At 38.5% G+C, this 18599-nt stretch overlaps 1 protein-coding gene across 1 annotated transcript in view; it reads right to left on the bottom strand.

Moving 5' to 3' along the window:
- Positions 1–18599, bottom strand: part of LOC126473460 (sideroflexin-1) — a 136587-nt gene that overhangs the window by 49930 nt on the left and 68058 nt on the right. Inside the window, exons 5-6 of the mRNA XM_050100523.1 lie at positions 13690–13765; positions 13523–13608 (exon numbers count right to left, since the gene is read on the bottom strand). Coding sequence (XP_049956480.1) covers positions 13523–13608; positions 13690–13765 — 162 coding nt within the window. The remainder of the gene's footprint in view (positions 1–13522; positions 13609–13689; positions 13766–18599) is intronic.

Here is an 18599-nt window from a genome sequence, read left to right as displayed (position 1 = left end):
CATGCACCCTCCCACCACCACCTATTCCAGTCCTGTAACCCGGGAGGTGTACACGATCAAAGGCAGAGCCACGTGTGAAAGCACCCACGTAATTTACCAACTGACCTGCCTACACTGTGAAGCTTTCTATGTGGGAATGACCAGCAACAAACTGTCCATGGACACAGGCAGACAGTGTTTGTTGATAATGAGGATCACCCTGTGGCTAAACATGCCTTGGTGCACGGCCAGCACATCTTGGCACAGTGTTACACCATCCGGGTGATCTGGATACTTCCCACCAACACCAACCTGTCAGAACTCCGGAGATGGGAACTTGCCCTTCAATATATCCTCTCTTCCTGTTACCCACCAGGCCTCAACCTCCGCTAATTTCAAGTTGCCGCCGCTCATACCTCACCTGTCATTCAACAACATCTTTGCCTCTGTACTTGTGCCTCGACTGACATCTCTGCCCAAACTCTTTGCCTTTACAAATGTGTGTGTGTGTGTGTGTGTGTGTGTGTGTGTGTGTGTGTGTGTGTGTGCGCGCGCGCGCGCACTAGCGAGCGAGTGTATACCTGTCCCTTTTTCCCCCCAAGGTAAGTCTTCCCGCTCCCAGGATTGGAATGACTCCTTACCCTCTCCCTTAAAACCCACATCCTTTCGTCTTTCCCTCTCCTTCCCTCTTTCCTGATATATGGGTCAAAAAAGGTTTGTATGAACCTCTAATTGAACATTATTTAATGAATTCTGTACATTTCAATACAGAACACAAGAGTTTCCAATTTCAGGATTTTTTATTGAAAGTGTCTGATTCGTGGATAAAAGACCATGTACCTGCTTCTGAGCAAAACTTAGAGGTTGCCACTACATCGCATATGTCTCATAAAGATCCAGTTGACAGACTTTCCAGTCACATAAAGCAACACCAACTAATACTTATTTCTGAGAAACGAAAAGGAAGAAACTGCCATGTATGTTCTAAAAACAAAAAAAGAACAACAAAAAAACTTAATGTGCACGTCTTGTGGAGTTGTGTTACATCTTGGAGACTGCTTTGCTGCGTATCTTATGAAAGAGAAATACTATGTACCAAAGACAATGCAAATAAACAAATATATGAAACAAACAAATTTTGTATTTATTTACGTATGTATATCCTCGAAACTTCATGAAAGTAGGGGAACAAGGTAGAGAACTTATAAAGCTAGCGATGAGATTAGTAAAACTTAACCATTTATGATCTCCTGATAATGTCAAGAATGGCTGGTGACAAGCCAAGTAATCCAAATTAGCACTGTTGGTGCCAAGTGAATGAATTTGTATGAGACTTGCAGACGGCAAAGTGTTAAGGGAATGCTGGGTTGTTGAAATCATGAAACTTGCATGACCAAAATGGATGCATACAACTGAACATTGTGAAATATGGGAAACTTTTCAGAAGGTCTTCACCCAGCATGAAGTGGCTGATGGTGATTTCAAGAAGTGAAAATGTTGTAAAGACAAAATAGTTTTCGCATATATTGCCATACTGGTGACATCACAAAGGTTAATTGCTACACTTAACGAGCAACAATGTCATCCTTTTGTGTTTGCACCATCCTGAGTACCGTATGTTTGGTGACAATACTTTAAAATATTTGTACAATCTTACTTGTCCTCAAGAACTAAATTTTTAAAACAGAGTATTAAAAAATTACAATGAAATGAACACCCTTAGCTGCTTACAGGCGTTGACATATGTCAACGGGGACAGATGAAAATGTGTGCCCCGACCGGGACTCGAACCCAGGATCTCCTGCTTACATGGCAGGTTCTCTATCCATCTGAGCCATAGAGGACACAGAGGATAGCGCGACTGCAGGGATTTATCTCTGGCACACCTCCTGCGAAACCCACATTCTCAACGTAGTTAGTATATATAGAGTATTAAGACACTTGCTATGAATCTCAAACAGTAGATTTATGAGTTGCTGAAGAAAAGCAGTGCTGCACCAAAAACTAGGCATTTTGTGTGAATGGCTGAGGTCTTTACACCTGTTATTGAAAGTCTTTACTTCAGTTTTAAGTTCCTCAACACAACTTTTAACACAGTTATCCTGGAAATGTGACAGTAAGTACTAAGCTGTGGAACTCTGCAACACCTGAAATTTTATGTATTATGCCAGCCAGCAACGATCTCTAGGTCTGCAAATTTAATGCAAGAATACATCAACTACACTGTCAAAGTTTATATGCCAGGCAAAAATTGAGCAACCCCGGTCGCATCCGCCTAAGTTCTATTCTGGGAGTAGCGCCGAAAACGCATTGTACAAACACATAGTAACTCTTAACCGGAGAATAAACGCAGGCTAACTGAGCAATTGATTGTGGCAGGGTTAGTGAAATTAAGCAGATAATAAGTTTTGACACTGGCAGGAATAGTTACAGAATTAGTGGTGACACGATTGATTGTTAGAATGAGGAAGGAGAAGAAATGGGGACATCACACAAATTATGGAAGAATATGATAATTCCAATTTTTTATAAAAATTTTGTACCACTACTTTTCGATCTCATGCTTGAGAAGCTGGAGCACATGAATGAAATGTGAAACTATTTCCAAATATAAAGCTTTTTGCTTGTAGTAGACCTAATAGGTATTTGATATTGGTACTTAGAGAATTATATTCTGTCGTGTTAAAAAAAAAAAAAAAAAAAAAAAAAAAAAAGTGACCACTCTGTTTATTTAGTGTTTGTTACAATTGCTGCAATATTAGACACGCGTATTTCGTTTTATTTAGCAGACAGTGACAAAATACACTTAATCGTATCGAGAAACCACACCAGTCTTGGGTACTGTTTGTATTAACAGCTTTTTCAGTATTAGACAGCGACACTTCGTTTTTTCATGTGGCAAAATGTTTGATGAAGTTTAATGAGGTAATAGATCCTTTTGCAAAAAGGAAAGGACACCATGTAAAGTTGTAGCAAGGTTAGAGAGGGAAAAAAAATGCTAGGACTTAAGGATTGAACAAATAAAGAGGGATTGGATGTCAAACTAGCCGACTGGCGGAGTAGGAGAGACAACACAGGATATTTTAATTTCCACTGTCCTGAATATAGTTGCTGTCACCCATAACATAACACTATACGTTTGAATTCCACAGAGCAAAATACAATGACATGCAACAAAAGAATGCTGTGTGAAGAGGTGTGGCACTGCACTCTGGTGCACTTAAGACCAAATAACATGTCTTACATTTCCTTGAACACATGTTTTATATATCAGAGTCTTCAGAAAAATGTGTGCTACAAACTTAACATATTTTTGAAAAGTTGATTTTTTTCCAAATTTTTGGCATCCTACCTCAAACGCTCGAGGGAGGAAGGGGTGGGGATGGGGAACAACTATCCAGTATTGCCACGGTTCCGAAATATCGTTGATCTGGTGCTGATGCACAGAGCAGTCTGTGTTGTAGTGAGGATGTGGATAGTCTCCACATGACCCGTGTTTACGTTTAGTGATTTTGCTGTTTCCTCTTCATTTATTGCTCTCATGTCAAATGAAAACAAAACGGTTTTCTGTGGCTGGGAGCTTTAAAGTGAATTAAAATACATTCACATAATTATGGAAGGCTAAAATTGTTATTAGTTTCAGGTTTTATTCCCACCTTTCTGACAGTCAAGCATCAATCACCTTGCAGAACAATGAAGTTATTTTTGTCGGTTTGCTAAAGAAATTTGGCTTTTATCAATCTTTTTCGCTGAGGCAGTCAATTTATTTGAAACAAAGTGTTTAATTCCACACTATTGGCTAATTTCAACTGTTCACTGCATTTCAAAAGCGCATCTTTTCATCTTCTAGCACATTATGTCATTATTCCATAATAAAGAACCAAACATGAGATAATACAGTACTGGTTCTGCAAGAAAATTTACATCCGAATCTGGACATATGAATGTGTACTGTAAGCTGGATTATGCATTTTAATATGGTCCACAAAATTCCGATGCTCTTTGAGTATCCTCTGATGTCTTTTTTCTTTTATAATGCAAGGTCTCTTTATTGTTTTACACGTACAAGCACATGGGTTTCCTGCGCCACCGTAGCTGCGCAAGTGTGGTGACGCCTCTTATCTGGTGCTCTCTGGAAACTGCTGAAACGAACCTATTTCTAACAGGTCGCAGGAAAATATTGCGAACGGTTGTTTGAAAAGTGTTACTTTCAAAGTAAGTTTCCTTTTATGCAAACTGAACTACATGCGTGAATGTACAATAAATGTCTTAAATCACAGAGTGTTTGCCTCTAATTTAAAAATCAACTCTGAGGACGACTGTTAGGAAAAATTTCGAGCCCAGATGATCAGACATTTATGTCATTATTAAAAATTTTACTGTCACATTTGTGTGATATATCTTAAAGCGTAACATGCACAAAAAGATCAATATTATATGTGATAGCTTAGCTTCTCTTGCAGCTTATTAATCTTCCAGACCATTATTATATGTGAAAGCTTTTCTTTTCTTGTAGCAACACTATGTATATTAATTTAAACCATTAACTTTTCTAATTTGTTTATACACGCTAATTAACAGTGATATTGCTATTGGCTGACTACATCACGTGTCCTATGCTCTGAATATCCACTGTCATTGGCTGGCAAGATCACATGACATGAGCTATGACTGTCTTACAAATGTGCACCGCAATCTCGATTTCAATGCTTCGGAAAGTAACTTGTGGTGTTTGGTGGAATTCAAAAATGTACTTTCATAATATGAAAATATGCAGCATACACGTTTTTTTTCTGAGTTTGGTTTTCTAAAGGTCCAGGAAATTCTGCGCCAGTGTATAAGACCATAACCATTCAAAGTTCAAAGGACTGATATGTTTTACTGTTCCGAGGAAAAGTATACTGTCACATAACACAGAGAAAGTGTATTTTCACCCGGGAGAAAATGTATTTTTAACTGAGAAATCCAGGAAAAATCCGGGACTTTCTTTTCTTGACCATGTATATACCCTGACCAGCTTCATCAGTGCATCCAAGATCGTTGGAGAGCATGTAGAACGTGAGTTTGTGGGGAATGATGGGGGTGAGGAGGGGAAGGGATTCACGGGAGAGGTTCTGTAAAGAGCCTAAGGCTTTACGCATGGATTTCAGGTTATGTTGGACTTCTGGGATAGGATCACTCTGGCAGAGTTTATAGGTGGGCGAGTCGGACAATTAGCCAAGGCCTTCTGTCAGGTAGTCACTGCGATCCATAAGGACAGTGGAAGAACCTTTGTCTGCAGATAGGATGATTAGGTGAGGATATGTTTTGAGGCTGTGTATGGGTGTTCTTTCTTCTGCTGAAAGTTTAATTTTCTTTGGAAGGATCTTGAGGAAGGATGGTGAGACCAAGTTGGAGTTAAGGAATTCCTGGGAGGTGACCAGGAGGTGGGGAGTGGGGGGGGGGGGGGGGCATCATGGTTGGATTGTTGTATGAACTGGGTGAGGCAGGATTCAGTGCTGGGATTAAGTTGGAGGGATTGGTGGCAAGAAAGTGTTTCACTGCAGGAATCAGAAGGAGGAGAGTAGGTCTCTGACAAGTTCAATATTGTTATATTTGTGTGTAGAGCTGAAGGTGAAGTCTTTGGATAGGACGAACTTCTGATGATCTGAAGATTTTGGTGGAAAGGTCAACAGCAGTGTTCTGGGATTGTTTTGGCTATGGATTTGGTGGTGTTTCGGCAGAGAATTTTGGGGATGTGGCAAGTTGGAGGAATCGGCTAGGCAGGATCTGTGTGCTATGGAGAGGGGGGGGGGGGGGGGGGGCTTGACAAGGAGGTACACTGTGATTAAGATAGGGGTTGGATAATGATGCTCCGAAGCAGCAGAAGGAAGGCAGCTGGTTGGATAACTTCTGGAGGTGTGCCCAGAATGTTCTTCCAGGTGTTGAGGAGTAAATGATTTAATTTCAGAGATGTGATGTTCACAGTAGTAGTATCTTTCAGAGGGAGAAGAGGTAGTTCTGGAATGTCTGTGCCATGGAGACGAGTTTTTGCAGTACTAGGTTTGTGAGGGACAGGGACTGGTGGACTCTGCAAATGTGAAGGTCATTGTGAAAGGTGGGATGGGATCACGAGAAGGTGTTTATCCCAAATGGTCTGCCTATATTTCTAGACAACTGAAACTTTATAAACCAAGTTCCAAGTTATTCTACAAGTTGCAGCTGTACTTCATCCCAAATGTCCCTCACTGCTAGCAAGTCAATTGTCACCAACAATTTGAACTAAGATAATTTACCCATATTATTATGTTTCCACGTACTTCAGCCATGTTTTGAAAACAACTAATCCTAGTACCATGCCTTCTCTCTCTTGCACAGCAATACTGCAAAGAAACCTGCTTTTTTCCCTGCAACATCTTAGGAGGAACTGAAAAACTACTTCCCTCATTCACAGACACAAATATCAAATATGTTTCTGCTGGTTTTTGAGTTCTTGTGAAATAAGTGAGTTTTACACCATCATGCTTGGGAAATGGTTTTATGTTCTGTTCACAAAACTTTCATGTCCAGTTATCTTTGACAAATGTTGGAAGTACTAATCCGTTGTTAAAATCCTATATGCCAAAATAAAATTTCTGGCTATCCAGATGTATTATAGGTTTATGTAAATTTGCACTTGCTTAAAGACACACAAACTTCATGGTCATGTTCATCAGAGTGTTACTGTCTTCATATCCCATATTCTATCCCTGTCTCTTAGTGAATGTCACATGCACAATCAAGTAGGTTGTCTAATATGTCAGGTACTAATCTTTCACTGAATGCAACAGATGACAAATTCTGTGTTACACATGAAATGTTGTGAATCTCACTACACCATACACAGATGCACAATTTAGTGAGGAGCCTTGGAACAGAGCATAATAGAAGATTGAGAGGATAGTTAAAATATCAAATTATTAAAATTAATAAAATTAAAAAAGAGCCTTATTTGCACCATACCTGGAGTCTAAATTGATATAATTTTAAGCTTCAATCAAATCTCTGCTGGTTATGTGCTGCATGAATGATTATTATATATATTTCTCCCATATTATCTTTTTTCTACTCATTGTGAATAACAGAATGACATGAGCCACAATGTGCTATGAAAGACACTAAAACATCAAGGAAGTGTAATTTGACAGCTGACAGTCTAATAATGCAAGGAGAAATATCAGTGTTTATGGAGACAAATAACTAATGCTGTTAATTGAATTACATGAAGTTTAACTTGCAGATTTCCAAATAAATTACAGAATGGTCAGAATATTTTTTTAAAAACTAATGAACACACACAGAGGAGTATATCTACAAGAGCAACAGAAACTTAATTTTATGAATTTAAGCACCATACTAAACAATTACAAATTTTTAAACTTGCATTACACCACATAATGGCATCTGGCAATGTCCCAAAAGCCTGAAGTAAGTGTTAATTTACATTGCTGTCAGATAAAATGAATGATTTAATAAGCTTTGAGTGCATAGCCATAATAAACATTCCTTGAAATATTTCAGCTGCATAGCTTTTTGCCCTATCCCAACTAAGAAACTGCTTAAACTTTTAACCCTAGGTACTGTTCCACATTGATTTATATCTGGAAGAGATAGTTGTCACCATTCTTCCTGGTGTATTTACGTTCTTGAAACATGTACACAGGGCATATAATATTGTTGACAAAGATAGGTTGCAGAATGGACTTTTACAATTAAAAATAGTTTTTGAAGCAAATTAATACTCGTCCACAACAGATATGCCTTATACTACAGATCAGCCTCAGCTGGAGACTTACGAGATCAGGAATATCAAAGAAAATGGGGTCAAGCCTGTAACTCTTTTGCCATACATAGGTGTTGGTGTTATTCAAGGTCCTTTAAGGCAAATATTTACAAAATCACTTGTGATTCTGACCTGTTGTGCTTTGGGCATATGACATCAACTATTCAAGGGAGAGGCACTGAATGTTTACAGTACACTCACCTATCATTACCAAAATTGGTAGTGGGAAAACATTGCTTTTCTACATTATATAATAGCAAAATACTGAAGTGAATTGTTCACACAAGAATGGAAAATGACCTTGTGGAAGATTGGTGTGGGTTCCAGAGAAATGTAAGATGTGATGCAATACTGATTTTACATTGTATCTTAGAAGACAGGTTGAAGAAAAGTAAACCTACATTTATGGCATTATGACAATGATGACTGGAATACTATCTTTGAAATTCTGAAGGTAGCAGGGACAAAATACAGGGAGCAAAAAGTTATTTACAACTTGCATAAAAACCAGATGACTTAAGAGTTGACGGGTATAAAAGTGAAGCAGCAATTGAGAACGGAGTGAGAGACAGTTGTAGCATATTCCCCATGTTATTCAATCTGTACACTGAGCAAGCAGTAAAGGAAACCAAAGAGAAACTTTAATTACCATTCAAAGTTCAAAGAGAAGAAATAAAAACTTTTAGGTATGCCAATGAAATATTAATTCTATCAGAGGCAGCAAAGGACTCTGAAGGGCAGCTGAATGAAATGGATACTGTCTTAAAACTATATTATAGGATGAACATTGAAAGTAAAATGAAGGTAACAAGGTTATACAATGAATGTCAAGAGTGAAACAAAGATAAAAGAATGTAGCTGAATTAAATTAGATGATGCTGATGCAATTATATTAGAAAATGAGATATTAAACATAGCAGGTAGTTTTTTGAGCAGCAAAAGAACTAATGATGGCCGAAGTTGAGAGGATATAAAATGCAGGCTGGATACAGCATGAAAAGCATTTCTGAAAAAATAGTAATTTGTTAACATATAAATTTAAAGGTTAGAAAGTTATTTCAGAAGGTATTTTTCTGGAGTGTAGCCTTGCACAGAGGTGAAACATGGACAATAAGCAGTTCAGCTAACAAGAGAACAGAAGTTTTGAAATACACTTTTATAGAAAAATGCTGAAGATTTGAAGGTAGATCGCATAACTAATGAGAAGGGACTGAACTGACTGGGGAGAAAAGATACGCCACTTACAGAAAGAATGAAGCACCCAGAAGGGGAGGAGGAAATGAAATGAAACTTCAAGGGTTTGAGAGGTCAGTTGATGTTATTTCAGTAATTTCAAAATCAAGTCACTTCTACAAAGAAGTTGCCAGTACAAACCCACTTCCCAGTATGACACTGCACACCCTATGGGCTGAATGCAAGCACCGATTTGCTTGGCAAGGGTGTCATAAAGCCAACATATCCTCTCTAGGGGCAAACTGGCCCACATCTGTATTAACTAGTCCCTGATATCCTGGATACTGCCACTGAGATGGAGTTGACATCCAAGCTCATCCCACACGTTCTATCGGAAATACACTATGTGATCAAAAGTATCTGGGCACCTGGCTGAAAATGACTTACAAGTTTGTGGTGCCCTCCATCGGTAATGCTGTGATTCAATATGGTGTTGGCCCACCCTTAGCCTTGATGACAGCTTCCACTCTCGCAGGCATACATTCAATCAGGTGCTTGAAGATTTCTTGGGGAATGGCAGCCCATTCCTCGCGGAGTGCTAAAATGAGGAGAAGTATCAATGTCAGTCGGTGAGGCCTGGTATGAAGTCGGCGCTCCAAAACATCCCAAAGGTGTTCTATACGATTCACGTCAGGACTCTGTGCAGGCCAGTCCATTACAGGGATGTTATTGTTGTGTAACCACTCTGCCACACGTTGTGCAATATAAATAGGTGTTCAATTGTGTTGAAAGATGGAACTGCCATCCCCGAATTGATCTTCAACAGTGGGAAGCAAGATCCACCTGACTGTCACATTACTTGCAGTGGATCCTGATGCAGTTTGGAATTCCTGTGTGATAGTCTGTATAGATGTCTGCCTATTACACATTATGACCCTCTTCAACTGTCGGCGGTCTGTGTCAGTCAACAGACGAGATTGGCCTGTACGATTTTGTGCCGTACATGCCCCTCCTCATTTCCACTTAATTATTACATCGGAAACAGTGGACCTACAGATGTTTAGAAGTGTGGAAATATTACGTATAGACATATGACAAGTGACACCCAATCACCTGACCATGTTCAAAGCCTGTAAGTTCCACGGAGCACCCCATTCTGCTCTCTCAAGATGTCTAATGACTACTGAGTTCGCTGGAGTACCTGGCAGTATGTGACAGCACAATGCACCTAATATGAAAAACATGTGTTTTTGGGAGTGTCTGGATACTTTTGGTCACATAGTGTAGGTCTGTGGATCTTGCTGGCCACTGGAGTGTCTCAACATCATGCAAACGGTTCATAGAGACATATCCTGTGTGGATGAGCATTGTCCTCTTGAAAATTGGCACCACAATACTGTCGCATGAGATGCAACATATGACGCAGGATGTCCGTGATGTAGCATTGTACTATCAGAGTTCCCTTCACCACCACCAGCACCACCACCACCACCACCACAATGCCAGGTGTATCACCACTGTACCTCTCCAAAACACTGGAATAATTGGACCTCTCCTGATATCCATACTCCCTGACAATGGTCATCTAGAACAGCGGAGAACTGCAATTCATCACTGAACACAATGTGATACTATTCATCAGCTGTCCATGCATCTCGGTCATGCCACAATTCAAAATGCACCTGTTTGTGTTGTTGTGTTAGCGGCAGTGGCGTAGTAATTCCATAGTGCAGCTGCTGCGACTCTGACCATGGGTAGTGGTTGACACAGGATGTTGCAGGGAGCCACTTACTTTTTCTCAGATGGCAAGTGCACTTGTGAAGGGATGTACTTGGTGCACAATATGCTGATTCTCCCTTGTCGCAGACCAACATAGTCAATCAAAACCTTGATGGCAATGATGCCTGTCCTTATGTTCCCATGAAGTCCTAAATTGAGTCACTGCCATCAAAATTTTCCAGAAAACTGGATATAGCACATTTTACCAGCTGGCCAAGTGGAGACCCACAAGGAGGCCCGTTCCAAATTATTTAACATGCTGACAACACTGTCTCACATGTGTATGTGGCATCTCTACGTCCTCCACAGTAGTCACTCAACATCTGATGCTGTTTATGACCTGTACATACCCTACCAGGCCAGGTAACAACACTAAACATGAACGACACTAATGCACTCATGGCCGTTCTACCTGTCACAGAGAATCATTTACATAACCACTAATGGTAAGTACCGTATTTACTCGAATCTAAGCCGTACCTGAAAAATGAGACTCGCAATCAACGAAAAAGAAATTTTCCCGAATCTAAGCCGCACCTGAAATTTGAGACTTGAAATTCAAGGCGAGAGAAAAGTTTTAGGCCGCATCTCCAAATCAAAACAAAGTTGGTCCATTGAAATATGAGACACAATTTAGGTCGAATGAATGACGATACAGCTACAATAGTTTGGTTCGAGGGGTAAGCTAAGCGGTTAAGCTTTACCAGGTAGCCATTACTATGCGTAAGGGCTCCGGCCGTATTTATATGGGTACCCTTCCTTTTTCACGTGCTTCGTCTGGTTTGAATTGATTGCATATTTTTCTTTGATTTGGTAAGTGCCGTTCTCTTTGTTATAGGTGTTTACGTCACTGTAAGCTGAAAATGCATTACTGTACTGTGTCATGCATTGTTTGTTGCGGCATGGCTTGCTTTTGTGCCTACCGCGGCTTACAATAATTAAAAAAAAAAAAAAAAAAAGAAGAAGAGAGGAATTGTCTCATAACTGAAACAACGGCAAGAGACTGCTATTTGTTGCTACTTACACTGCTGCTTTCTTTGATAATGATCAACAAGAACCAAATAATAGACTGCGTATGATAGTTGATGTTCTGAATGAGGGTTTAGCAAAAATTTTTCTCCGTTAGTACATTACATTCTGCACAGAAATAAGAGTCATCTCAGATTTAAAAATCTAGTCAATTGTCGTGCTTCATTTCTGACTGTATCACTATTAGGCATAAGAATAATAACGAATATAAACATGACATGATATGTATATTCTTCCGCGTTTGCTGTTGTCTCACTCTAGTTTCGTAGTTTATTAGGCAGACAGGATTTAAATGAGATAGCAGCAAACACGAAACAATAAAAGGCAAAATGTTTATATTCGTATTATTCTTATGATGAAGAGAATACTGCATGTGATTCACAATTCATAAAAGTTCCTATTAGTAACCATCTCTTCTCGCATGTAGGAAAAATTCAGAACGTGGAGTTGGCCATATTGACAAACATCCCAAACACTCTTGTCAGTCGGATTATCGTAGTACATTGGACTGCTGCTACACTCGAAGATGAACAACACGGAATTTGTATTTACTTCGCTGGATAATGTATGAAAATTGAGTGGTCGAAACTCGGGGCGGAGAAAAAAGCTCGTCTTCCACTTTTTTTTTAAATTCATTTACTGACGCAGAGGTTGTGGCGCCATTATTTATCTTTGTGCCTGCAAAGCATGCCTGTGTAGCGCTACATATATTCAACAGCAGAAGTTAGTTGTGGCGGCACCTACCAACATTTTTCAGAACTTCCGCTTGCTTTGCACTCGATTCTAAGCCGCAGGCGGTTTTTTGGATTACAAAAATCGGAAAAAAAGTGCGGCTTAGATTCGAGTAAATACGGTATGTGTACGAAGTTACAATTATGTCTGACCATGTCTTCTGGGTGCTTCATGTTTTTGGTCAGACAGTGTATTTATGGTACATCTTCACTAAAAGAAATGATCACTTGTCAGGAATCGTTCTGAGGCATCAATGGGGTGGGAGCAGTTACTCGGAGATGGAGAGACTTAGGAAGGATAGACGAGCATGGAGAGCTGCCTTAAACCACTCTTCTGACTGAAGACCACCATAACACAAGACATGATGAAGATTTCTGGTATTTAACTGGTCTTTTTGGTACTACATTACATTGTTAAGGCACCAACAGTAATTCATTTATGAAAGATGTCACAGTGTCTTTCGAATTGAAGTTTCTAAGTCAAAATGTCCAACTTCAGTGCTCTGCATCAGTTTAACTTCTTGGTCCCCTACCAAAGACCTCTCAGCTATTATTATCTGTAGCCTTATGTAACATAGCGTAGCCTACAGGTTTGAAAGATGTCTGCAAGTGCTCTAGTGTGGAACTGTCACCTCACAAAGAAAATTGTCAGTACATATATGGTCAAAGTATCAGTGGGGGAAATGGAATTATACATCTACATTCATACTCCTCAAGCCTTCACACAGTGCATGGCAAAGGGTACTTTATACCACTACTAGTTATTTCCTTCCCTGTTCCATTTGGAAAGGAAAAAACTGTTTATATGCCACTGTAGGAGCAGTCATTTCACTTATCTCTGTGGTCCTTAGGCAAAATGTATGTTGGTGGCAACAGACTCTTTCTGCAGTCAGCTTCAAATGGTGGGGGTCTAAATTTTGACAACAGTATTTTAGCTGCACTCCCAAAACTTAATAGCTCATTCATTACACTGGGAAAACATGCAGATGTACAAATAATAAAATCTAGGTAAATAACTACTACAACTTACTGAAGTCTCATCATAGGAATGTTGACACAATTAGCCGCAGCAACAGCTACAAAGGGAACAAAACGTCCTATGATAGGTGGGAACGACTGTGGATGGAAAACACAACTTGTGAACATTATTTACAGACAATGATTGATAACAGAGGCACAACACATTCAGGCACCTACCTTTACAAGTCTATTAAGAGACAGAGCAGTTGTTAGAGCACCTCCTGTTGCAAGAACATATGAACTTGCAAGCTGCCTGAAACAAAGTTTCATATGTTCACATATTCATACATATATCGTTCTCATGAAATACATTTTCTTGCACCTGTTTCCTACATATACAATTAAGGTGTTCCAATAAAGAAATACTTACACATTTGACAAGTACATACATATTTAATTACTTCTGCATAGCAGTACTGAATTACTTAAGACATGAAGTTCGACTTTTAAAAACTATAGGTTGCTTACCTTTCTGCAAGTCAATAAGGAGCTGTACAGTTGGCACCCTGTAACTTATCCCCAGTATTGTCATCACAATAACTGACAAAAATAGTTATTGCCCTTACCATAAGTGATGTAACAATGTAAAGTGCATCCATGTAAGAAATTTTACTATGATATTTTGACAGCTGAACATTGCAACAGGGATGCAAAATGTGAATCAAAACAAACTGCCAAAACAGTATTCTTGTACATAAGTATTTACAAGTGTGCAGTTTTTATGGTGTGATTAAAATAATTGACTACTTTATTATAATTTTCCTTTCAAAGCAGATATATAGTCATCAGCCTGGACACTATGATCAGTCACCTAAAAAGCTATGTCTTCCACTTATGTCAGGCAAAACTGCTACAACTTATCTTGGTATGGATTTTAGGCATCAGAAAACAGCACAAGGTTTTCAATTATTGTAGATTACACTGACATGATTCAGGAGGTCCAAGTCAGCTAACTGTGACTTTCCAGATATATCTAACATAGTTGATGCCCACAAAATTAGAAGCTGTGGATATTTATCAGAATAATTATGTTCATCAAACTGCAGCACATAATTCTGGTTTTGTGGTAGGGCAAGTGAGTTGCTAGAAAATGACATGGAGGACGCATTAACCAAGATAGGATTATTTATTAATTTTTATTTATTTATTGTCAAATTATAGACCTGTTACCTGATGTTTAAAACAGGTCGTACATCTTACAATTTTCGTTTTTAATCTTTTTACAGTTTTCTTTCCTTTTGTTTTATCTACAACATTTACACAGAATCATACTTTTCAAAATAACTATAATTTAAGGTTTGAAATATAAATAGAATTTTGTTGTTTGTTCACCTGCACCTTGGATATCATAAACTGTGTGCCAGATGGGCCCCACGGCTGCTCACCAATGTTCACAAGGGACAATGTTTCCAGTCGTCACTGGCATTTGGAGGATGGTATTCTGAGAAGGGCAACGTTTTTCTACTGTGAATCATTACAGGGGATGAAAGGTGGGTCTGCCACTTCATGCCCGAAACCATGATGGGATGCAGTAGTTGACAATAATAGGGACAGGAATCAAAAAGTAAGTTACACTGGCTTTCCGCATGAGCACACTGTGTGTTGTGACCATGGCCAGTATGTAACATGCTTAGTAACTGTTGACGTGTCCTATAGCATGGGTGGTGTGATATCCCATCAAGTTGTGTGTGCTGAGTGGGCTAGGCTCAATGGCACATCAACTGGATTTCACTCCAAATTGGAGGAGTGTGCAATGATCAGATTTCCATGGGCTAAATGGCTCAGTTGCATCGACATTCACCACAAAATCACTACTGTATAAGGTGAGCATACAATCTCTCACCCAGGTATTGTAATGTGGGATAAGCAATTTGATGCCAGACCCACGGATCTCACTGACAAATCTTACGAAAGCAGGCCCGCAATGTCCCGTACCATTGCAAATGTTGACCATGTGGATGTGATCATTAGATAGGATCAGTGCGTAACACATCAGGAAATTGCCAGCAAGTGAACATTTTGTATGGCAGTGTGTTCTCCATTGTTCACCTGCACCTTGGACATCATAAACTGTGTGCCAGATGGGCCCCACGGCTGCTCACCAATGTTCACAAGGGACAATGTTTCCAATCGTCACTGGAATTTGTGGAATGGTATTCTGAGAAGGGCAACGTTTTTCTACTGTGAATCATTACAGGGGACGAAATGTGGGTCTGCCACTTCATGCCTGAAACAAAGAGAACATTGATGGAATGAGTGCAATCAACTTCAACACATCAAAGAAAGGCCAATGTCCAACCTTAAGCAGGAAAGATGATGGCGACAGTGTTCTTTGACATGGAGGGTGTGACGCACAACGAATTTATGCCGAATGTCACAACAATCAATTCTGTACTGTACGGCAAATGTTACACTGGTTGCATATGGCAATTAAAGAAAAGCAACAGTGAAACTGGAGCGCCGGTGTGATTTTATTGCACTATAATGCAACACCGCACTTGGCCTGCCAAACTTCAGAATTGTTGCAGTGATTTAAGTGGAATTACAGTATTTTTTATTTGTCCTCTTATTTGTGTACTCTACAGTAGCTTGTGACTTCTTCTTGCAGAAAGCAATGAGGAAGTTGGAGGTTTTGTCCTCCATGGTGTAATACTAACACCCCCCAGTTTTCATACACCACACAATGTGTCCACCAAGGTTAAATTGCTGTAGAAAATGGCATTTTTTGACATTAGTATTGCCATGATTTAACAGGAAGCTATTTATTAAACATACAACTATTTCTAATTGTTCTATGGTCCGATAATTCTCCTATAACTATATCAGTTTCAACTAATGATTCCATTCAGTTGACAATTGCGCACTTCAGGCCATATGCTGCAGAACACCAAACTGCAATAATGAGCAGTGGATGTCAAGTTTAGAAATATTTCCACAGTCCACATTATGTCGCCTGCAGAGTGCATCTCACCACTGAGTGCCCTTTCTCAGAGTTGCCCAACACACTAGTTTTTCCCATTCTGGACAGTTTTTATCTGTTCCCAGCACAACAGGAGTACATGCAGCCCTCCTGTGGATGAGTGGTCACAATATTCTCATAGATCATTTTATTTCACTTTACAGCTAATCATTCACTGATACTTTCAGAATGAAAACATTTCCTCATTTTGGTTCTTATCCTTTTTTCAATTATATATAATATTTAGAAAATAAAGACTATATATTGGAAAATTGAAGTTTTCTGGTGGAACTGAATAAAAGTAACATGACTTCAAATAGCAATGCAGCCATAGGGTAAAAAAAGATCTGTTTTTGAGGAACAGAGATGTGTTCAAGTACATCAATGAAAAATTGGTCATTTCTCTCAGTACCTGAGAAATTTAACTGATTATTAAAAAGAAGGCAAACCTCAGAGAGGATATGAAGTGAAACATGCAGCTCTTAGCATATATTTTGTCAATACTTCTAATACAGTTAATACAGTTTCCTAGTCCTCCTTGAATATGAAGTGACACATGCAGCTCTAAGCATATATTTTATCAATACTTCTAATACAGTTAATACAATTTCCTAGCCCTCCTTCCACTTATTAATCATTATGTTACAGTATTATGTTAAAAACACATTTTCTTTAAACTGGAATAGTTGATTACTACATACAACAAATACAACAAAATAGTTGTGTAAATTCTCTCCCCTCCCACAGACTGTTTTGGTTTTCTTAAGAGTATATATCGTGGATTTCTTAGGATGCTACTTCTTGTTAAGAAGTATCTTTAAACATCAACTCAGTTAATCTCAGACAATCTATTAGCATTAAGAATCAGAGCTCTATAACTGTAATCTAGTCTTTAATAAAGACTGTAAATCAATTCCACAATGCAGATTAGTTTGCTATTGCAATGTAATAGCAACAGAAGCATACAATTAATTATAAGCAAAAGTAGTTAAGTATCAGTGATAAGCCACACAGATTTTGTTTAGCAGCAAAGAAACAACGCTATTTGATTTTATCGACCTGCAGCTACAGAACTATGGTTCTCTGGCAAAATAAATATTACTACAATTATGCACTGTAATAACAGGTGGTACAGCATATTAAATATGAGTATCTATGAGTTCTACACCATTTTGACTAACATGAGGTTCCACATGATATCAACTAATAAAAAATTAAACTTGAACCTTGATGATTTAGAATTTTGTAATTTTTTGTCATTTTATTGTACTCTTATTAAAAACTGTTTGGACAGTTTGCTATTCAATAATTAATTTTTCAAGTTGCTGAAATTGGATAATTTTTGCCACATTTTAAAACCTTAAAATGGCCATATCTCAAATTACAAAAAACATTAAAATGCTAAATTTTACCAAACCAAAATTTTTTAAATTTGGAAAGTTTCAAAATCTGCATCTTTTTTGTTTGAAGAAAAAAAAGTGTTTGTCATACACTATTTATTAATGTGTGTGCTGATTGTATTCCAAAGGGAACATATGCAAATAGATTTTATTTTACTGCATTTGTATAGCTGACTGTATCTCAACTGCACTTAGTTTGCGAGCTGGTTCATTAAACTATTGGTAAAATGAAGTTCTTGAATATTAATTAAGCACACTTTACTGTATCATTTAAAAATTATATTAGACTATGCCATATAATAATTAACATAAGTAATGTAAGGAATAACATGGATTTTCCATTTTATAAAACTATTAATTTACAGCAGTTGAAGCTCATATTTACAAGACCAACAGAGTGTGCACATGCACCTCAGTGTCATGACTTTAAATGCTTAATCATCCAATAAAATGGCAAAAGGCACAAGTTGGAATATGACAGGTACCAAGCACAGCAAACGAAGTGGAATATTGTACTTGTCATATTCTGACATGAGCAGTTCAATATTTTACAGGAAAATTAAGCATTTCCAATCATGACACAGACACACTTGTGTCACTTTGTCCCCTGAGGATGTTTATATAGACTAATAACAGTGGCTTCATAGATGCACATAAAATAATAGTCAAAGTAGTTTTTGTAACACTCATATTAACCAGTTGTGGAAGCACAATAAGATCAAACAGCA

Source organism: Schistocerca serialis, chromosome 4, assembly GCF_023864345.2.
Source record: "Schistocerca serialis cubense isolate TAMUIC-IGC-003099 chromosome 4, iqSchSeri2.2, whole genome shotgun sequence".
Lineage (NCBI taxonomy): Eukaryota > Metazoa > Arthropoda > Insecta > Orthoptera > Acrididae > Schistocerca > Schistocerca serialis.
The sequence above is the reverse complement of the archived record's forward strand: the minus strand, read 5'-3'. Positions and strand labels throughout refer to the sequence as shown.